Source organism: Oxyura jamaicensis, chromosome 6 (assembly GCF_011077185.1).
Source record: "Oxyura jamaicensis isolate SHBP4307 breed ruddy duck chromosome 6, BPBGC_Ojam_1.0, whole genome shotgun sequence".
Taxonomy (NCBI): domain Eukaryota; kingdom Metazoa; phylum Chordata; class Aves; order Anseriformes; family Anatidae; genus Oxyura; species Oxyura jamaicensis.
The window spans coordinates 8,546,683-8,569,912 of record NC_048898.1 but is presented as its reverse complement, the minus strand read 5'-3'; the positions used below and the strand labels follow the sequence as shown (position 1 = coordinate 8,569,912).

The 23,230-nt window shown below is 36.3% G+C and overlaps 1 protein-coding gene across 3 annotated transcripts in view; it reads left to right on the top strand.

The window, feature by feature from the left end:
• WAPL (WAPL cohesin release factor) overlaps nt 1-16,412 on the top strand; it is a 147,841-nt gene extending 131,429 nt beyond the window's left edge. For 2 of the 3 annotated variants that reach the window (XM_035329593.1, XM_035329594.1), the window contains 10 exons: nt 4,825-4,936; nt 5,463-5,560; nt 7,047-7,123; nt 8,286-8,461; nt 8,793-8,908; nt 9,588-9,749; nt 10,974-11,181; nt 12,314-12,402; nt 13,454-13,549; nt 13,934-16,412. In XM_035329593.1, coding sequence (XP_035185484.1) covers nt 4,825-4,936; nt 5,463-5,560; nt 7,047-7,123; nt 8,286-8,461; nt 8,793-8,908; nt 9,588-9,749; nt 10,974-11,181; nt 12,314-12,402; nt 13,454-13,549; nt 13,934-13,999 — 1,200 coding nt within the window. In that variant the 3' untranslated portion in view covers nt 14,000-16,412. The remainder of the gene's footprint in view (nt 1-4,824; nt 4,937-5,462; nt 5,561-7,046; nt 7,124-8,285; nt 8,462-8,792; nt 8,909-9,587; nt 9,750-10,973; nt 11,182-12,313; nt 12,403-13,453; nt 13,550-13,933) is intronic. The other variant, XM_035329592.1, reaches the window with a different exon arrangement.
• The last annotated feature ends 6,818 nt before the right edge of the window (nt 16,413-23,230 follow it).

Here is a 23,230-nt window from a genome sequence, read left to right as displayed (position 1 = left end):
CTATATCACAACTCAGAGTTCATGATGCTGTCTGCGATTGTAAAAGTGTTGCAAGTGTTGATTGCAAGTGTTTTCTTTTTTTGAACTTAAAATTTTCTTTATAAAAGCCTGATACAGTTATGTTCTTCAGCTCTCAGGTTCACTGCTGACTACTGGTAAGAGCAGTTCATTAAGGGTAGCTATTAAAGCAAGTAACAGCCGTGTGTTCAAGGATCACATTCAGTTTGACTTTTGTTTCTCTGCCTACATCTTCATCTATGTATGTTCATTCACAAAGAGCAGTGGTTGTTATGTGGGAATAAGAGTATGTGTTAAACTAGAGTCGTGGTACAGGTACTTCTATTTAATAACAATAATAATGTCTGTCTTCCAGAAACCAATTTTTCTCAGCAGGGAGTGTAGTAGCAGTTCTATCGATAATCTTATGTGTGGATAAGGGTTGGTTTTTATACTTGTTTCTCAAGAATACTTGTTTTTTATGAATGTATCTTCAGATGCAGCAGAATGAACACATTTTTTAAAAAAATAAATTTGGCCATGGTTTGGTGCTAGTTATTGAGCTAGCTTGAAAAATTAAAGGGTAAGTTGCAAGTCTTCTAAAAAGAGTATTTTTAAAGACTTGATGACAGATTGACTAGATGAGTGGTCATAGATGGCACAACTTCGTGCTTTTGCTTTCATCATATTTCAGCATAACATGTTAAGATGTTAATTTTTTTAACATCCTTTAATATTTTCTTTAAAGTTTCAAAGATTGTTATAAGATTTTTACTATTTTTAATCCAGTACTTCACAGTGACAGAAGATCTGATCTATTGCTCATGAAGTGAGCTTTTTAGAGTTTTATCTCTGCAAGAGATGTTTCAACTCATCAGTAACCTGAAGATAAAATTGTGTTCAGTCTTAGAGCAGTTTAAAAGAGGATATGCCTTGATGAACTGGCATCATCTTCTGCAGTTCCAGTGACTTTTTTTTGTCCTTTTGACACCTCAACCCCAGCCCAAACTTCAGATGTGGAACAGATAGCTGAATTGGTATGAAGTCAGTATTACATATCATTAGGAAGAGCTGAATTTTAGGGGAGGAAGATAGACATAAGAATTGATGACATAATTCTTAACCTTGATAAGCAATTTAGGGTGACAAAGGTGAATTATTTCAGTGCTTCAGTTTTAGGCATATTTCCCATAGTGTGTGGAATCTGTAGGTAAAGAACTCAGTGACTTTTCTGACCTTTAGAATCTGCAAAAGCAGAGTAAATTAGAGTTGGTGTTCTCTGCCTTCACTTTAGTCTGTTAAGTTGTGTGATACAATCTTAAGATATCAACACAGAACAAATTTTATTTTCTAGGTGAAGATTAGCAAGGAATTGGTGTAATTACTGTCTTAATTCTGGAGGCTCACATAGCTCACTATCTCAGTGCCAAGATATCGTTTGCACTACAAAATGTAAGACAGCTCTGTATATTAAGTGTGGAACAGCTGGTGTAGGTTCCTGATTGCTAAAGCATCCAGCCACGCTGACCACTATCTCCTATTACAGCTTTTCTTATATTCATGATCTCAGCTGGCCTAATGTTTTTCATGAACTCTAATTCGGTTTTTCTTTTCTTAAGCATGAGTTTTAAAAGGGAAATGATATATTAAAGGGACTCTGTCCTGCAAGAGATGCATCCATGAGAAAAGAATATTATCATCACAGGTTTCATTTTTTTTTCCTGAGGCATCTTGATTTCATAAAATTATATCGAGCTGTTGTTGCAAATGTGTTAAATACTGTAGTACCTCACAGATGGAAACTGGTTCCCTCCCAGCTGTGCCATCTAGAAGTAGACTATTACAGTGTTCTGAGAATATTTGCAAGCCAAATGATATGAATAGATTCTCTGCCAGTTTATGATAGTTGCAATGGTAAGTTGAGACAATAATGAGCTTCATGTGTGGAGCATAAAGTTGTTTTCACATTGATCTCTGTCATTAGGTACAATACGTAATCTGTTTTGTACCAGATGACAAACAGACAGAAAATTTTAACGAAAAATGCAGGTGTTTTTTTGTTTTTTTTTTTTTTTTTGTTGGGGGGGGGGGGGGCGGGTAAAGAAAAGATCTGTACTTTTTCAAACTCAGACAAAAACACTGAGAAACAGAAGGATTGCAACAGCAATTTTGATAGCACCAGTTTGTGCTTAACCAGTTATACATTAGGTTTTTGAATCTGAGCTTCAATGAAGGTGACAGAGCTGCCCAAATCCTTAACGCAGACAGTGTCGTTTGTGTGATTCTATCGGGAAACTAGTTTGGACTAATTCTCGAGTATTCCTAAAGGTGTTCAAAGGATTCTGTTTTCTAGACTGCTATGAACAACATTGAAAATGTAAAGCCAGAAATTGAAAAGGACTTCTCTGTGCATTCAATTTGTTCCAAGTATTTTCTGGTTTAGGAGAAAATCAAACCTGAAGAACTTAATCTTCATGATAGCAAATTGCACTTGGCTGTCAGTCAGCATAGCCCAGTGTAGCTGATGCTTGCAAGCTAGCTCTTATCTGTTGCATCATGATGAAAATGTCCAGAAGTGACTTGTGAAGGGTTGTTTTGTTTTTCAGTCTCAGCATAAGGCTGAAAACTTAAGGAAACCATGTTTTGAAACTTTGGTCTTAAAATTTTATAGTAATTGACATAATATTAATCAGAATAGTAGAATCATTAAATCATTAAGGTTGGAAAAGACCTTCAAGACTTTCCTCAAAAGCTAGAATTAAATCTTGAATGATAATTTTTAGTATATGCATGTTCTTAAATGTCCTCTTGCCCAGTTGTATGAATATCAAACAATATTCTCCTGGAGTTTTTGAAGTCTTACTGTCCTTTGTAGGAAGACTAAGTACTGTATTTGAAATACTATGTGGACTTTGAGATTTCGTGGAAACACATACAGAAGATGAGTTAAATCCTTTGTAGCCCTTAAGATCTCTAAGGAGAGTCCCTGTTCAGCTTCTATCAATCTGATTTCATTTATGCCTGGCTTCAGATACCCATGTTACAGAATTTTCAAGCTCACTCTGAAAGCGTGAAGAATTTTCTGAAGATGGGAAAGCTGTGGAAAACTAGGGATCTGTCAAACTGCTGTCTGCAGGTTCTTTCCCTTCCCCCCTCAAAACACTTGCTCATTTGGTTGGCATCAGAAGGGCAGTTCTACATCCATTGCTTAAACTGTTGTCTGCTATTATGCTTTTAACTTAATTTGTAAAAGTGAGGTTTTGGACCTTGTATCTCCCAGTGATAAGAAAAGTTTGAAACCAAGTGGGCCTAACTTCCCTCCTGTGGGAAGACTGAGAGGGTGGCTGCTGGCAATTAAGGGTGGTTACCGGTTGCCAGGGTGGTGAAACAGTGGCAGGAGTGGCAGCTTTGTTTGTTTCCTCTGTGATGGGGAATTGAGATGCTGCTGACTCAGTGAGCAATGACCTGTTGTAGATTTGCTGCTGCTCATGTTCTCTTGCCCCCCCCACGATGCTTTCATGATCCAAGGACACAATTACACTGGAGAAATGCAGTTACTAACCCATATGCTCATCAGTGACTCTGCTGTAGAGGTTGCTTCTAAAAAAAAAAAAAAACTTTTGGGTAGTAACTCTTCTTTATCAGCATTGATCTTGAACTTTCTCCTTGGAGAGCAATAATCTGAAAAAAAAAGGAAAGCAGCTGAAGCTGTCAAGGTTGGTGGGGAGGAATCGTACAAATAATAACTTGGTTTTCAAAGACAACAGGGTGTTTATTCAAGCCTGGTGAGTATTGTTATTCCCAGGAGGTGCTGAGGTTTGCACTTGTATCCTGGAATATGCTGCACATCTCAGAATAAGCACAGCCCTCCTTGAAGTGTTAAAAATCAAATGTGTCAGGGAAGGAAGATAACTTTGAAGTGGTGAATTTGGTTGACTTTAATGGGATGTTATGGCTTTTTCTCTGGCTGTTGGTTGTTGTATTTCTGGCACGTTAAATTATTAGGCTTATAGTAGTCCACATTTACTTGTGTGTTTTTCAGAGATTACAGAATTCAATATTCTGTGTAGATATAAATCTTATGCATAATAGACGTGTATATGTAAGTATATAATGCTTTATTATTAACATTTGGCTTTTTTATAAGCTTTTATAAAAACTAGATAAACAGTCTTTTATAGATGGCATTTGTTCTGCTTAAAAACATTGCAGGAGATTAACTAAGATAATCGCCTAAAATCTGTTCAACTTCAGTTTGCAGGGAGTAAGCTTATCTTCAGTGCTGTAGAATTTCAGTATGCATTCCTCTTAAGAAAAAAGAATCCAGTAAATACAGTAAGGGTTTTTATCAGCATCGTAGTTGAATTGTTTTCTTTAGTGCATTTAAAGTAAAGTCACAAAAAACTTGGTTAGAAACATGTATTTTACAAAGCAGCAAAGCTAATGTATTTGGGGAAAGAGCAGTGTTCACTGCAGGTTTTTTCCTACCTGGCTGTTTTGTTCCTTTCCTTCCACCACTAGTCTCTTTTGATAACAGGAGAAGCAGATGAAAAGAGGCTGTTTAGACTTTCTAAAATATTAAAAATATTAAGAAAAAGTTGAGAATGCTAACATATCTTTTTAATCAGTACTAAGGGTTGTTTTTTTTTTTTTTTTTTTTTTTTTTTTAAGATGGACGCATCTCTATATCTGTTCTTGCTCCCTCTGGTGGTTTTTCTACTTAGAAACTGTAACTTTGTTTTTGTATGAGGTGTATTTGTATGATCTGATGTGTTGGCTGCAGCTGCATATGATGACTTCACTAATTCTGGAATCTAACTCTTTCAGACCGGGCATTTGGCAATGGAGACATTACTGTCTCTCACCTCAAAACGAGCTGGGGACTGGTTTAAAGAAGAACTGCGACTTCTAGGTGGTCTTGATCATATTGTAGATAAAGGTAAATTGGAGATCCTGCTTTTACAGTGCGCAAAAATTAGTAAATCCTATGTTTGATTTTCTTAATATTAATTTTCTTTGCTCAAGAATAGAAAAAATGATATATTCTCAATTTTTAAAAATGCACAATTTTATGACAAGTTATTGGGAAATATTGGTGACAAATCTTTGGGATTGAAAGTACATTAAAGTACTTCACTTTCAAGTACTATAAAACAATGCATCTTTAAGATCTGTGGACTTATTTATAGTTAAGGAACATAATCATGTACGGTACAATCTCTTAGTAGAAAATAAAATATACAGATAAGTAATTAGTGTGGCAACAATCACAAAATTGTAAAGCCTTCTTTTAATTTACCTGGAAATGTAACAATTTTAGAATGCTGATCATGTCTTTGTTTCCTAGTATTACAGGGTTTTTAAGGTATAAACCAAGGTTGATAGCAACTCTCTGAATAGCTAGTTACATCTGAATGCTTGGCTTTTGAAGACATCTTACTGACAGTGAATTTTTTTTTGTTTAGTTAAAGAATGTGTTGATCACCTAAGCAGTGATGAAAATGAAGAGAAATTAGTTGCTTCATTATGGGGTGCAGAAAGGTGTTTACGGGTCTTAGAAAGTGTAAGTACGAACATTACATTTCTGTAAAATGCTTTCTCTAAAGTGTTCCATAAATATATAGTTATATAAGTAACAATAAATGTTTTAATCAAAGCTATTAACCTTGTGAGGTTTATCAGTGTTCCTGGAATGTTGGAAGTTCTGTTCATTAATGTAAAATATCACTCGCTGTTGTTAAGAATAACTGTGTATAACCTGATGCTTTTTTTTAAGTTCCTCTGAAAAATCGCTGTTTGTTTTCTTTTGTCGAGTGTTTGACGTTAGCGTGAGTCTAGTAATAACACAGCGTAATGTGTTTTCTTAAAACTATAATTGATATGTATGTTATAAGAATTACTGCATTCAGACATCAGCTAGATAAGTGCTGAAAGAGCAAACTGCCTTGAAGGTCACACTAGGTCTGTAGTCAGTTGATCGTGTATATTGAGATGGTAAATGTTCTTCAATGAGAAGTTTGAGCAGAATTAAAATGTGTGGTAATTTTTGTAGAGAAACCTTATGCATATGTTTCCCTATAAAGCCTCATTTTGTTGAGTTTCATATTTGTTTTTACTCTTTTTGCTGTGATATTGTAAACAAATAGAAAAATGTGATGTTTTGGAAATACTGCTCTGCACATCAGCAAGGGGTGTTCAGGTTCAAAGTACAGATCAATGAGTCTTAATATCTTAAGCCTGAGTCAGAGGGCAAGTAGCTGCAGTGATACTTCTTGACTAAAATAGCAAGATAAACTCAAGCATACTGTAAAAGTAAGCTAAAAAATTAGTACAATGAACAAATGCAGGGGTGGCTACTTAAAAGTTACAGCACCTATCCCTTTACTTCAGAATAGTGAGAAAAAAAAATTCAGATCCAGTTTCTGCTATTATATTCCATGGATGGAATTACCAAGCAACAGCAGAAGAGACTTGTTTAGTGGCAGAATATCCAAATTTGAACTTGACGATGGCTTGTGATATAGTAAGATCCTTAGGAATTTGGGAGAGGGGGCAAATCAGTACACCATATAATACAAATTTAAGAAGAGCTTTTACTGTTTCTATAAATCGATTCTGTATTCCAATCAAGAGAATTGAGGAAAAGGTTTATGGTTGGATCTTTAGTAAGATCCCAGAAGTGGAGTTGACATCAAGTCTTAAATAGCAAAATATTTACGTATATTTGCATGCGCATACACATGCATTGGGAATACAGTGTCCCAGGATACAGGTTCAGGTTCTGCTGTGGCAGAATATCCTCTCACAGACTTCCTGTGTGCAGTGTATCAGGGAAGATGGTTTTATATGCAGTGCCCCAGTCTTGTGGGATTACTTAAAAGGTGGAAACTCCAAGGAAATACTGGTACAATAAGTGAAAACTTATTCTGGATAATAACCAAGAAAAGTGGAACTAAATAAAGTGGGGTGGTAGTGGAAGAGAATAGTTCTTTCAAGGAAAAGGTCGTCTTTTTTTTTTTTTTAATACTACTTTCTCCTCCCCTTTTTAGGTTACTGTGCATAATCCAGAAAATCAGAGCTATCTGATAGCATACAAAGACTCGCAACTCATAGTCTCCTCAGCTAAGTAAGTTGTAACAAAAAGACATTTTTGCACAGCTCTGCATGTGATACGGCAAGGAATTTGCTATACCAGAAAATTCTAGGGGAAAAAACTTAATTTCTATGTTGCTTTTTATTAAGTAATGTTCAAGTTATTTTAGATAAGGGTATTGGTAACTGCCTGAGTACTAAGAACATGTAGTTATTGTTGGTTCTGGTGAAGTTGCAAACTGGATTAAGATTTTAGTACCAAAATAAGGTGAGCACAGAAGAGAAGCTACTTTTGGGAAGCTACTTTTGTTGATAGTGTTTTATTATCTTAAGTGTTTGTTGGAATGGAGCATAGTAGTGAAATGACAGTTAGTGTAACTAAGAATAGAGAAAATTTGTTCTGTTCTCCTACCCCCACTTATCAATCAGGATGAGGTCGCAGTTGACTGGAAGAGATTGAATTCCTCTTGCACTGCCCAAGTGGTTCATAAGGAAAGCAAATCAGGCTGAAAATTTGACTGTGCAGACCTCACTGGAAAAAGAACGTCATGGTTGTAGGCTAAATATTCTGAGTGGTTCTTCAAGTTAAAGAAAAAAATCTACCTACTGTGCTAGTTAGTCCAATCTGTCCTTTTGACATCTTAGTTCTGTTTATAATTGAAATCAGCACTCTCACTTTGTCAAACTAATATAATGCAGTAGATTTATGTCTGGTCTGGTAGTGTTATGAGATGAAGGCTGCTTCTGCTGGAAAATCACTTGTCACTTATTTATCACAGAATAAGGATAGCTCTGGGGACAAGACAGGTAAATAGTTAGAAAATACTATCAGAATGATGTTGTGCCTTGATGGTCAGAGGATATGAGAGGCTGTTTATAGGGAGAGGAGATGTCTTAAGACCTTTTGATTAAGTTGGAAAGAAAAATGAACTTTTGCACTTGAAATCTCAAGCTGGTAAAGCTCTAGGCAACAAAGTTTTCCTGTTTTAGTTTTATTTTCACAATTTCAGTTGAACTCATAAAAGATTTTATAGGTGACAGGCTTATCATCTATCCATACAGATTAGGCTTCTTACACTTTTATCAGGAAAATGCTGCATAAATTCCATATTTGCTGTTTTCCTGATGAAATACGTATAAAGTGAAATATCCTGTATGTTGTCCAGGTAATTTTGTTCTGCATCTTCTCTTTGCAGAGCATTGCAGCATTGTGAGGAGTTAATCCAACGATACAATCGTGCTGAAGATAGTATCTGTTTACCAGACAATAAGCCTCTGCCTCACCAGAATGTAACCAACCATGTGGGTAAAGCAGTGGAAGACTGCATGAGGGCCATCATTGGTGTCTTGCTCAACCTAACGAATGATAATGGTAAAAACAAACAAAATAAATCTGTTCTGTGTTACAGCATCAGAGATAGTACGTTAATGTAAACCATTTTCTTATACTGATTGTTTTTTTTTTTCCATGTACAGTGCAGTAAAATAGTATGGTAAAGTATGGTAGATGCTTGCTTTTAGTAATCAGTAATTGTTTTTTGGGAATTGGGTGAGTAACGGCAAGTATGAAATGTAAACAAGATGCATGCTTGCGCCAAGAGGGCCCAGTTTATCCTGAGGGCCAAAAGGTTTTATCCATCTGCTTAAAATAATGAAAATCTATCTTCTAAAAATTGAGCCTTTTAAACTCTTTTTGTTTACAGAATGGGGTAGTACAAAAACAGGTGAACAAGATGGTCTGATAGGCACAGCTATGAATTGTGTGCTTCAGGTTCCAAAGTTCCTACCTCAAGAACAGAGATTTGATATTCGGGTGCTGGTAAGTTGTTGTGTTTGTTGCATGAATATTAGATGATTTGCTGCCTGCTTGTGTGTTTAACTGCTCCAGTTCCAAATTAAGGAGCAGCCTCTACAAACTTCATTGGCCATGTCCTTAGTGAAGTACTTAAAGGAGGTTTCTGTAAGGTCCAGGGAAAACTCAAGGATTTGATGACCCTGAGCTCTCATTTTCTTTGTGCTTGATGGGAAAAAGTAGATGAATTGTTAGAGAATTAAGTAAATAAGTCTGAATTATCTCATTTTCAAATGTCTTTTCAATTTTAGAAATATAGTGGATGTTGTTGTTTGAGATAAAGGCAGTGTCAAATTTACTTCAGCGTACATAAAATGCAGCTGTGGGCTAAGTAATGCTAAAACTGTATATGTGAATGGTCTTTTAAGAACAGAAGCTGAAGGTTGGACCCCTGAATCCCTAATCGATAAATTGAATCTCACCTTTAAAAACATTTAAAGTGATTTTATTCAGAATTGAAAATCCTTAAATTTGTATGCAGAATTCTCAGTTTTGCTTCATATTTCTTTAAATCCTGATCTCTCTGTTTATCAAACTGTTTTATAAAGGTGTTAGTATGTATGTATCCTGAGAAATATACAGCCTAAAGACATTTTGATAATTTTTTTAATGTGTGTAATATTCTTTGATTCTCCAATTCTTGCAGGGATTGGGTCTGTTGATCAATCTAGTAGAATATAGTGCTCGGAACAGGCACTGTCTTGTCAATATGGAAACATCATGTTCTTTTGACTCATTCTGTACGGGAGAAGGAGATGATAGCCTAAAGATAACTGGACAGATTGATGCTGTTCAGGCTTTAGTGCAGGTAAGAAATGAACCAAAAATGTGTTTTTTCCTGTAATAGTCACCATTTTTCATTATCAGACTTTCAAGGAAGAAGAAAGAACTCAGCAGCGAAGATTCTTGTCAAAATTTTTTTGTTACACGTATTTAGAATGTAATACAGCACAGGGAGGGAAGAGGGGTGCTACTCACAACTTGGCAGTGTTATTACAGACATCTGAAAGCTGCTCTTGTGCTCCTTAGAGCTTTCTTGTTCCTATATAGTTTATTCCTCATGCTGCTTTTAAGCAGCTGCAAAAATTGTAAGCTACTCTCAAAGCTCATCTACTTTGCTTCCATAGATTGTTTTAAAGTACTATTTTTATGGGAGTTTAATACCATTTTTAAAAATCATGCTGTACCATGTTTTTAATGTGAATATAATGCATATGGCTTTGAAACACCAGTCTTAAATGTTGTATTGACTAACTTCTTAAATCCACTAATAATTTTTGGTGAGTAAGCTCCAACATGCAAACTAAAATAAAAGTAAGTAACAGGATCACTTACAACTTTTTAATTTTAATGGCGATAAGTTTATGGATTTTTTAGCAGTTCTATTTCATTATTTGAAATGACTGTCCAGCAGCAGACAAAAATGTCAACAATCAGGATATTAATAATATTAAGTATTTCAGTGTACGCAGTTCTACAAAGCAATATTCAAAACTGGTGGTTATATCATTTGGGAAGTAATTCACAAGATGTAAATGTGCAGTATGAGATTGGTTAAGTCACATTCACCTTAAAATGACTTGCTAAGTCATTTTAAATTACTCTTTAAATTTTCAAATTTTTACTTTTTACACATCAAGGGAGAAGTTAAGAGAGCAATGAGAGGATAGTTCGCATGAAAAGAAAGATGAGGATTGGTAAAGAACAAAAAATGACAAGAAAATCTGGCAACTTTTACTCTTCAAATTGTGTCTCAAAAAAGCAACTAAGCATTTTTGATACCTAAGAGGAATCTGCCAGTTGGTTGAACATTGGGGAGGGAGGGAGTCAAGCCTTTTCTGTAGAGCACAGCATTAGTGTTGTGATAAATCATGTTACCCTTTGAAGAAGAAAAGGCTATTGTAAAGAATAGTATTGAAGGCTACCTGTATTAATGGGTCAATTGTGAAGGAGAAATATACTTTCAACTATTAATTCCATGTGTGTAGGGTTTAATTTATGATTGAAATCTTTCTGAAATTTTCCCTATCAGCTATTTCTTGAGCGTGAGCGAGCGGCGCAGCTGGCTGAGAGCCAGACAGATGAATTGATTAAAGAAGCTCCCACTGCTCAGCATGATAAGAGTGGGGAATGGCAAGAAACAAGTGGGGAGATACAGTGGGTCTCCACAGAAAAGTCAGACAGTACTGAAGAGAAAGATAAGAAGGAAGAAGATGATGAAGAGCTTGATCTTAATAAAGGTATGTTGGAGGGTTTTGATGAGCTCAGAAAATGGCAAGAACTCTGCGATGGCATAAACTCTGAACTTGTCCTCTACTTCCTGTCTATCTGCAGTCCACTAGGCTATTTCCTCAGTGTATTCCCCACGTGAAGCTGTTACAAAGCACGAATATGAGCAGTTCAGAGTTGAAGCATGTAAAGTGGGGGGAAGTACTTTTTACTTAAGAGTGCCTTCTGTCTGTCAGTCCCTTTAAAAAAAAAATAATAATAAGCATGTTCTGTATAAGAAATTCTGAAATGGAACTTTTAGGCCTTTATAGTTTTCAAGGCCTTTTGCAGAAGAACAATATCTGCCTTAATTTTGTACTCCACTGCATTGTGACCCTTCTTGTTTCATACTCCATTCAGTTCTTTTTTCTTTTCCCCAATTTACTTACATGTATGCTGCTTCTGCCTTCTGTCCCCATCTTCTTTTTCTGAGTTCTTCTCGCTCCATCGGTGGTATCTCAGGTAGCTGTGTGATGCCTTGATGTGCCTCATCCTTAGGAATTTATTTCAGGAGTTTGAACATCTTTAAGCTGAATTACATGGTTTGTTTCTGGAAAATACAGCTGGTCAAAAACATTAGTTGTTCTCAGTTGAGTGGCTCATTTTAATCTTCTGATAGCAAATGCACTATCTTGCTTTTTCCAGCCTTGCTTTATATGCTTCTTCCTTTTTTAATGCCATCAGTTGTTGTCTGTAGCTATTTGTGGTTTGCCCCCCAAAATGCTGAGCCAATAGCAAAAAGTGCTTTATCTGTTATTTGTAATATGAAAATTTCCTCTTTTGTGCAAATCTTATTGGCTTACACAGAAAACATATTTGTATTTTGTTGTGTTAAACATACAATTTGCCCATTGAAATGGTACGACAATAAAAGTACTATAAAATATAACGAATTGAAAGAGAATGAACACCATTTTTCCATTCAAGAATGTCTGCTACTGAGTCTAGTAGGGAGTTCGATTCTTGCCTCTAAAGTCTCAGTGCAAAAAGACACTTTGTTTGAGAAAATAGAATTCTGGAAAGTGATAATGAAAGATTGTATTTGAAGCAGTAAAAGATACCAGCTGCTTAGAGGATACAATACACTGTTGTCTCTCTTTACAGCTCTGCAGCATGCTGGGAAGCACATGGAAGACTGCATTGTGGCCTCATACACAGCATTGCTTCTAGGCTGTCTCTGCCAAGAGAGTCCAGTAAGGGAATAAGTCAATAACTCCAGTAAAATATTTAGCGAAGTAATAATCTGTGGTGTTGAAATGGGTTTATTAAATCAGGGTTCAATGTGAGCTGGTACACTGACGAAGCTAATTTAATGTATGTAGTTCTATGGAAAATTGCCAGAAGCATTCCATCCAAAACAAATCTTTTGAACATCAATATGTTTATCAAAGAAAAACAGGAATTGAACATTTAACCTCTTCTGCCTTTCTACTGTTTGTTGTTAGTCTTAGCTCACAAATGAACTAACACTGGAAAGGCAAAGGAAGGTTGGCTAACCTGTTCTATAATGATAAAAGCTTGCTTCGTTTTTCAGCAGTTTCAATAAGCAAGTTAACATCCAACTTGTTTTTTTCATCCTAGTCTGCTTTTTTATTTCCAGTGAAGTTTGTATGAAATTGTGTATGTCCACATTAGTTGAAGATGATTGCCTCGGGTTGGAAATACATAATGGAAAGTTGAAGTTAAAAATGTGGAACGCTGGCATTTGAAAACTTCATAAACTTTCCTGTCAAATACATGCTCAAATGAAGATGAGGTTGAGCCTGCCTTCAGGCTAGTTTAAATTTACCATGATGGCAAAAATGTTCTTGAGCATTCTGTTCTGTACTTTACAGCTTAACTTTTGATTACCTGTGTATAATTTTAGTGTTTGGGGAGGTACTGATAGTAAATTCAAATACTTTCAACCCTTGACAGTTATGAAGGGAGATTCTTTCCACATCAGGAGAATAACCTGGTCTTTTTTTTTTTGAGTTCTTGATAACCTTGTAGGTCCTGGGGAGGTCTGATGGTGGTAATGACTTTTAACAGGGAAAAAAGGTTGCAGAAATTGCTGTTTCCTAGAAATAAACACCTTAAATGTATGAGTTTTGAGGGACTTGAATCAAAGAGATGACAGCAAAAAGCCATCGTAATCAGGCTATGAATATATTTGTCTTGCTCCATCTCACGTGAAGAGTAACATAGTTCTTGGTGTTGGAAAAATGTCACATGTTAAAGTAAGTTTTTTTATTTATTTCTTAGATCAACGTGACTACTGTGAGGGAATACTTACCTGAAGGGGACTTCTCAATAATGACTGAAATGCTTAAAAAATTTCTCAGTTTTATGAATCTTACTGTAAGTAACATATATATATATATATTTAATTTGATGGGTATAGATATTTGTGTATTATCTGTTAATAACCCAGACATTTTTAGAAGTTTTTACCATTTTCATATGTCTTTAGAAGAGCGTAGGGGGATTATCTGTGTTTTTAAGTATTGAAGACCTGTTTATATGATATTTTTATAGTAAATAAAAGGAAGCTACTTTGATTCCTTCTGAATGCTATTGTTCAGGAAAATATTGTGAAACTTCTTCCTGATCCTAATTATTTTTACTGATAAGTAATCCTAAACCCTAAAGTTCTGAAATGCTCTGAAATGAGCATAGCTCTCAACATTTTAGAGGTAATATTACAAATGCTTATTTGTTACTTCTTTCTCTTATATTTTTCAGTGTGCTGTTGGAACAACAGGCCAGAAATCTATCTCTAGGGTGATAGAATACTTGGAACACTGCTAGATACTTAACTTCTGCTGCAGGCACTCTAATGCTGGAGCTACCCTTAGACAAAAGAAGAAGTCATGAAAGAAGTCCTTGAAGGATATACCAAGAGCATTCATCTGTGTCATTCGTGTTCGGATTTTTAAGGCTACCTGGTCTCTTAACCATGCATTCAGCATTTTCTAAAAGACAGTTACTACATCAATCTGCAACTATCAAAAATGAGGGGAAAAAGATTCTGAGGAAAGTAAATAAAGAAACCATGCTGTTTATGATGCAGTGCAGTATTTAAATATTTTTGGCAGGGTTTACCCTCCCTATCTTTTTTCTTGCTTTGTTCGTGACAAGTTTCAAGGGGAAAAACTTGCTGCTGATAGTGCAACTGCTGTTTACTGTTGAGCCACTGTTTCATGCCAGCCAGGTGCAAAGGCAGCTTAGCTACTGAGGTATCAAATGTTCTAATAAAGAAGTTCTGGACAGCAGCACCGCTCCTATTTGAGTTTAATTTGCTCTTGCTTTTTTATTACTAGATTATTCCAAAATCATAAAATATAAATTTTTAAATACTTTTGTGATTTTAACTACTGTCTATATTTAAAATTTGTTGGAATCCAAAGAGGCGAGGATTGGATAGTTTATTTTTTATACTGTTTTGATTGAAATTAGGTTGTTGAACTATTTCTCAGTTCTAAAACTGTCATGGCCCATGTACTGTAAACTGATAGACCATAACACTTTGTAGTTCCAAGAAACATGCAAACCCATAGACACATAAAGCCATTTGAGAGAGGGTGTGTTATTCGTAAAATAAATAGCAATTGTAAAAAAACAAAATATTGTACCCTGTTTAAAAAAAAAAAAAAAAAAAAAAGATGAAATCCCAGGTTAGTTTACACTTCTAATGAGCAAAACCTTTGAAATGCTGTTTTAATTCTTTTCAAGGAACTGCTCAAGATGTATTTTATAATGCTCAGTACAAAGAAATTAGATGTTTTAGGGGGAAGAATTTTAAAGAAGCTAAAACACCAATGGGATTAATGTTTCCAGCTGACATAATCTTTCTATTTCATTATTCTGTAGTATGACAAAGTTTAAATGCATACAACACAAAGCCTTAAATTGCTGATATAGCTAAGATTTTGTTCAGTCTGAGGTCTAGTTCATAGCAAAGCATTGCGTTTGAAGACTTAAATGGAACAAAAAATCCCAGAAATTACATGACTTTGATTTAAAAAAAAAAAAAAAAAAAAAAAAAAACAATAAAAAAAACCTTCTTGCACTCATTATTCAGACCAACTGAATTGGTAATTATTTTTATTAAGCTGGTCTTGAATATTTGCAGACTGTTCTGAGATCTGCTTCATTGACATTTTTAAATACCTGTATGGGTAGTTACATCATGTTGTTCCATTGAATTTGTAAAACTTGAAGCCATAAAAATATTAGTTCTATGTATAATGAGGGGGAAATAACAGGAAATCTAACCTGCTTTTAGATATTGTGTTATCTCCATGTATAAAGTTACAAACTCGTGCTTTTGTATCAGTGCCAGCTGTAATTTTTTTACATACAGTGGCTGCCTTCTATGTCTTCCTATTTTTGATAATGCAGATTGTTGGGAATTCTGTAAGGAAGTAACTGATTAGCGGCAAAAATCCAATGTTGGTCATACTTTTTTGCGTTTTCTCTCATCACCTTCTAAAATTTAGTGTATCAGTGTAACTTAGAAACGTTTTTGAGGTTGTATTCCCCTTTGTTTAAAAACTAAACAAAACCAGCTCGCTATTGAGAAACAAAAGCTGTATGTAAATCATCTCTACCAGGAGGAAATTAATGAGTATGTTGCCCATCTAGTCTTCTGATTTTAGAGATTTTCAATTACAGTGGGATTTCAAAATGATTATATAGTTTCTGTGAAGTGATGGCAAAAGACAATACAGATGTGATGTTGGGGGGGGGAAAGCAGGGACAACTACCTTTCTTTGTTACACTGGTAATTGTTTGGGAATTGATTTACCTCAGTGTTTAACAGTTTTTTTAAATGTAACTAATTGTCAAGCACTGACAAATGCAGATCTTTTTTTTTTGAGGGTGGGGGGAGAAATCACCCTGTGAACTGCAGTGCGTTTTTGTGTGTTAGACCCTCAAATAACTCTGCATTAAAGGGTACTTGAGGCCAACTTGCAAATTAAAGTTTTAAAGTAACTTTTTTTCCATTGTAAATATTTGTGTAAATACTCTCAATTGGAAATTAGAACAAGTAGAGTACTTTTCTGAATCCAATCCTATTTTTATTTTATACAGTATTTCTCAGCTGTGATCTTTGGAGCAAAAGCCAACGGCAGGAAAAATAGTTTGTACCAGTTTCATGAAGTATGTCTTTGGGTTTTTGTAAATAATTTTAACTCAAATAAAATTGCTACTTTCAATACATATCTTGTCTTTTAACATGTAATAAAGCACTCCCCTGAGTGACTGCAGAAAGAAGGCAGTGTCAGGTAAATTTTCAAAAGAAAAACATAATTTAAAAAGAGGCCTAAAGGTAGTGCTTTATTTTGCGTTGGTGTTTTGGGACAACAGAATTAAGTGCCTGGACCCCAGGTTGATCGAACCAACTAGGGCTTGACATTTTCTGGAGATGTACTGAATCTCTTGATACATTTTTGGAGTTCTCCACACAAGTTGCTATTGATCTTTAAAGCTGAAGGGACGTGACAATTCTGAAGAGCTGTAGTTGAAATAACAAAAACGTGTAAAAGCATAGGGGAAATGGGGCAGTTAATGTTATGGTGATCCTTTTTACATTATGAAGAACGTTAATAGCTGCTTTCTTCAGCAGAAAAATGAGAAAATTAAATTGTGTTGTTCTTTTTGTTGATAGGAATGATGCTTTAATTGATTCAGGATGATTTTTCCCATGTAATTTTCTTAATTGATCCAACTATGATGCAGGTACAATATGCAGAAAGTCATCAGCGATAACAAGGACAATTGGAACTGCTGTGTCATCTAATTGCCACTCTAACAAGCATCAGCATAATGGAATTTTATTTCTGTGCTGTGCAGGGGTCCTTCTGGAGTTTGAAACATGGAGCAGTATGTTATTAGTATGTACCACTGTTAAAGGCTGATACAGCTTTATGTAGGCAGGTGTTTTCCATGAAATTCATAACGTTCAGTAAAAGAAATATTTCCTCTAGGCTATTTTGTCAGTAGCTATGTAATGGAAATATTATTTGTGGGTGCTTTGAGATGACATCAGCATCTTCAGATTAATAGGACATTTGTGAAGCTTCTATAGAAGATTTGGGAGTCAGCCTTTCACATAAGTTATTTCATTTTCAGGCTGTTTTGAAAAGCAGGATTTCTTCGTAATGACAAAGTCTGGCATGATCTGTACAGCACTGATTTATCAGAAGCTTTATGTAAAAGCAGGCAATAGCGTTGAAGATTATTTCTCAAGCTGGCCTAATTGGAGTTGGTGTTCTGCTGTCAGCAGATTGAGTCTGAGCGGGAAGACTGGACAGTGATCACACAGGTATAAAAGCTTTCTTCTTACCCTGGAGTGGAGCATCTGTGCCAAGTGTGCAGCTGGAAGAGTGCAGTTCTAGGGAACTGTCATTGCTGTATGGCCACTTCTGGGTGGAAAAAGATGCTGGTGGGAATTACCGTTTTTTTTTGTTTTAGCTTTTCTGTAACAGGGCATTGTAACAGGCATTCTTGGTGTTGACCGTGTTTGTAGGCTCAAGTGCCTCACTGAACTAATGGAGATGTTTTTGGTCTCAGATGTTCTAGCAAGTATTCTGTTTTCCCTCATTTTTGGACATCAGTAATTTCTTCTTCGGGTATGTGGAAGTCACAGCATATTTAGGTAGCTGGGACTGTTACCAGGCCATCCTATGTGGCCTTTCCAGTAGAGTTCTTTTTCTTCCTTAATTTTCTTTCTTAATCTCATCCTTGTTCAAGCAGCAAAAAAATGTGTACTTGAGTTCAAAAGCTAAAGGAACTTAAGTTTTTGCCATTCTTTTCTATCAAGCACTTACTTATTTATATGGTGGTGTTTTTTTGTTTTTGTTTTTAAATCTGTCCTGAATCTCCTTGCCAAATGTTTTCAAAACCAGGTCAATGTAATTCTTGCAGCTGCTGTTTCTCATCCTATGTGTAATACTTTAATTTGCGTCTGGATAAGGGACACTACTGGATTATTTTAGCCACGTGGAACAGAAGCCATTCATACATGTCCTTTTTCACCTGCCCTACTGGTCCCCTGTCTAAGGGACTCTATTAAGACATTAGCAGCACCAGTAGGTGCAGATAGTCTTACTGTAAATAAAAGTGAAACCATTATAAATAATGGAACTGCTTGAAGTCCTTTTCCAAAAGGTAGATTGATTTACTAATGCCACAAGGATATTCATTCCAGCTGTGAAAACTGACCTCGATCTGCAGCTATAGTGAAGTCTCAGGTTGCCACACGTGGTACGATAGCTGTTAGTGACAACAGACCCTGCCTGGAGATGCAGGGGATGTTGTAAGGTGTCCTGGAAAAGGCGGAATCACCGGGAGAAAAGAACTACACCAGAGAGAGTGCCTTAAATATGAAAGACACATTTGTATCTTTCACCTCTTCTTGTCCAAACTATACCTCCAAGTCTCCTAACCCCATCTTCGGGTACTACACATTGAACCTCTGTTTCATCACTTTACAAGTAAAGGCCAAAGAATTTCTTGAAATGTGTTCTTGAAAGCTAGATTACTAAGTAATAAAAAGAGTTGTGCAGATGTTAGTACCTATTTCCTTTTATATCCAGTACATATTTTAAAATTCAAACCTTGCTTAGGTAGTCCAAAGTTTCCTAGAAGATTCATTGCTGGATAAACATTAATAGGAGGGTAAACTATTGCAGTGTAAAACTTGGTGATACAGAGTAGATGACAGATGCATTTTGGAGTAAATGGAAGAGCAGCAGGGATTTTTAGACTTGCTGTTCAGTATAGGAATTCTTAATCAGTTTCCTGTTTTATAACAGAAGACTTAGTTGTGCCTGCATTTATTTTTTTTAAAGTGGGGGAGAAAGAGTGTTAACTTGGAGCATGGGACGGATTAAATGGTTTTCATCCCACCTGTAAAGGTGGCCCTGTGACTGCATCCTAGTATGACAGTTCAGTGTTGGTCAGGTGAGTGAGTTCATGTGATTTTTTACTCTTTACCCAGAACTTCCTAGCTCTGTCACTTGACCTCCTTAAGGGGATTAAATGTGTTCTTTACATGGAAAATAAATAATAGACACTGAAGAGAGGATGCTCTACTGGGAAAAAGGTTTGAGTCAAAGGTGCACTAAAGACTTCATGTTTAAGTGTGGAGATGGTTATTTATCACCTGAAGAAATACTTCTGTTAAAGACCTGAAGCAGACTTCAGCAGGTTCTTGCATTTTCTTCTCCTTTAGTTTCACTGATGTTTAATGAATCCAATAGAAACTATAATGAATCCGATAGAAACTAAAATGAGAAAAGTTACAAGGTCTGTGATTTGAAAGGAAAAAAAAACAACAACACAAAACACAAATGCATAAACAAGAAATAGTTTAGTTCTTTCCAGCCAGTGATACACATGAAAATGTTAATTTTGCTATGATAAATGTCCTAGTGACAGTTACTGCTGTTTGGGTTCCTTCTCCATTACAGTACTGTATCTGGTAGGAAGCCTACAATGTAGTCAAAGTAGTCTGAATTCAGAAGCCAAGCAAGTCCTGCTGAAAAATATATGGGAATGTATGTTTGTAGACAAACCCATCCACCCACCCCTCCCTATGTATTTTTCTGTTACCACAGAACTAAAGCATAAAAATCAAAGTGAAGGGTGTTTCTGCAGAAATACGAATGAGAAAAAGAAAAGTTGCTTTTGTATCAAATGAGTCCATTCAAAAGCTATACACACTCCTTATATTTTCTGGGAATGATCCCAAAGTTCTACAACTTCTGTTTTACAGATGTGGTGTTGGCCTGTTGTCCCACAAGTTTGGTTCTTGGTAACATTTCTGGGGCAAACTGTTCAAAATATCCAGCGTGCATTGTTTTCCAGTCCGCTGTTTAATTTATAGTTAGTATCTGAATGGAATTTAAATACAAACCATAAGGAAAAACTTGCGATAAGATTACCTTGCGTCAGCTTTACTCTTGCACATGAATTTAGGTTCAAAATGTTGATCTTAAGGTTACTGAGCCTCAACAACTAGTTGATTAATGTGTTACATAAAATTGTGTAGCATTGGCGTCATTTGGCTGGCTGGTATCAAAGTTTTGTCTTAAGGAGTTTTAGGGCAAAGCTTGCTTATCCAATTACAAAGGTCATCTTGTTTTTCCAGTTTAAAGTGCTAAAATGAAATTAGACTCTAGCAGCAGAAATGGAGCATCGTAACTAAATAGAATTGTACACTAAATAGAAGTGATGCAATTGTTGTTTGTAGTCTCCTTTGTCCTAGCTATTTTTATAACCTGGCAGTATATTTAGTTTTACTATTAAAAATTTAATGTTCCCAATGGAAAAATCAGATTGGAATTTGTGTGCTGCATATAGTCACATCATATACATCTGATTTTAAACTGGAGCCTTATCTCACAACATTCTTTTTCTTCATTTTTTCCTTCAGATCACAATGAGATTCTTACTGAGAATCTTGGGGGATGGTGGGAATAGCTATTTTATGCCAGGCAATCGTAAAAATTTCTTCTTTCCTGTTTAGGTGTAGGTTATACTGGTTCTTGAAGAATGATTTCAAATGATACAAAACAGTATTATGCAAGACTTTGTAAGTCAGTTATGAATTCCTGTAGAACATCACTTAAAACTGCTGGGACAAAAGGGTACTCTAGAATGATTTGCTAGTCTATTATATATTCAATCTAAGACTGTAAATAACTTCTCTTTAGAGAGGACTAAATCCATTTATGTTCCTCAGAGGAGGCTATAAATATACAGCTATCCTGTTGTTGTCGTCCCATGTTAAGATGCTTATACGAAGATTAAACATACTGCAACTGTAGTTTTGCTTAACACCTGTGGTTAGCCTTCAGATTCTCGGTAAGGAGAACTGGTTCGTGCTGCACAAAATGTAGTTTCAGCTTTTTAAAATCTTATGAAAATCACTTAATGTGCCACGGTTTTTAAGTTTTGCACTAGCTGGGACCAAACAAAGTGGTTCTTGAACTACAGCTACCTATGTAATTCTACGCTTCTCTGTGAGGATTTTCACTAGGTACGATTTTCAGAACGCTGAATTAAATGTCTGAATGTTCTCTGAAGCTAAGTTCAGTCTACACCTTTTCCTGTGAGAAACACTTACCAAATGTGTATATGTGTAGTTCTCAGCAAGACTGAAAAACCTCCTGAATCAGTGTGGTGTGAGCATGAGGTCAGACCCAGGGGAGGGTGGCTGGGAGAGGTCCATGTGGCCAAGCCTATGCACTTGAAGAAATCCACCGAGCAGCAGGGGCATGATGCCAAATACATCGGAAGAAATCAGCATGTTTACACAGCTTTTGCTGAGGTCAGTAGAAGTGGCCAGCTTGGACTCTTGCCTAGGAGCTCAAGCTGTTCACAAAGGAAAAGATGGGGTGGGAGAAGGTTCTCGATCAGGCTGCTTCTGCTGAACACCATCTTCTGCTGGTACTGGAACCCCCCTGTGCTTCCTAGGCCTCAACGCAACCCCATCTGTGTTAGTGGAGTCATTGCTGGCATCCTTCCACGGAGAGGAGCACTCAGCACCACTGGAATATACTTTGTCCCAGGTCTAGCAAAATAATAAATTGCATGTTGGAAATTTGCAGCCAGGAGAGCCACAGAAGTTCCAAGCCCAGATTTTACTTAACTACTTTCATACATAAGATTCCACTTAAACATTGTATGTGGCTTGACTTTCCAAACAGGACTTGTGCTTTTAGAGAGGTGGAGTTCATCTTCCTTTCAAACAGGATTTTAGGAATATATATATATATGATTAGGATATCAGGAAGAGCAGGACTGTTCTGCACAGCCTTAGTCACTGGCTTGGTTGATGATGTTTCCTCAATACCTCTCACTTATTTCAGGAGTACATTAAATGTTCAATGTCCTGAAGATGAAGTGAGAATTCTAGAGACTCAGATTTATGAAAGGAAATAATGTTAGCATGCTCCTGCTAAAGCTTGTTGGCCATCCTTAACAGACAGATAGTGGGGACAGAAGACTTTTAATTAACAAGCTTTCTATGGAGATGAAATTAGAGCTAGAGAATTGAGGTAGAAGACTGGCTATGTAAACTGTATCAGAAGTTGGATCAACATCTGGGTCTGGCATATGGTTGCACAGCACTTCTGTTCTGAAGTGTCAAGTATTTCTTGTAAGAACAAGATGGCACTGAGAGCTCTCGGGCTCCAAATGGGCTAGCAATCAGCTGGCGAGTACCCTTCACTTCCTGAATGAGTTTTCAATAGTAGCTCATGCTGTCTACAATGGGGTTGCTACCTCCCAGCATGTTGCGAAACGTATCACCTACAAGCACTTGCATTACAGACTGCATGCACTACTGCATCACTAACAACTTGGCTGCAATGCTGAGAATTTAACAAGATACAGCAAAGGTCAATATTCTGCCTTAATTTAGTGGTACGTGTACATCTGCAAACATGATGGCAGGTTCCAGAACCAGACTGGGAATAGATTGCCAGGTGCTTTCTTGGGAAACAACTTTGCTGTCTTCCATTGACTGAAGTTGGAAATCATGATACACAGCTGAGATCTCTTTACATCACCCTCTATACCTCTTCCACCATCTCTTTTTGACATCACCACATAAAGATTTTACAAGAAAAAAGTCCTTGCTTGCAGAATTGCCTAAGACTTGCCCTTCGGTGTGAGGAATGAACTTTTATTCTCTTATCTTCTTGTTTCAGGGAAAGAAAAAAATTCTCTTGATCCAATCCTCAAGATTCTTCTAAAATGGCTTCTGTTTCAGAACATCGATGCTGACTTCCAACAGTCTAAAGTCCCAATTGCTTCTTGGTTTATGGCCCGGATTTCCAGTGCCAGTTTCACAGAAATACTGAGCATACTGAAACTGATCAATCCTGAATTTGCACAGCGCAGTAAGGACCAGCAGTGACCAGTCTGCAGAGTACCAGGGAGAAGTAGTAGAAAATGAGAGGTTGTTTACTCAGGAATGAACTCACTAGCTGATAAATGCAAAGCAATACACATAAGGAAAAATAG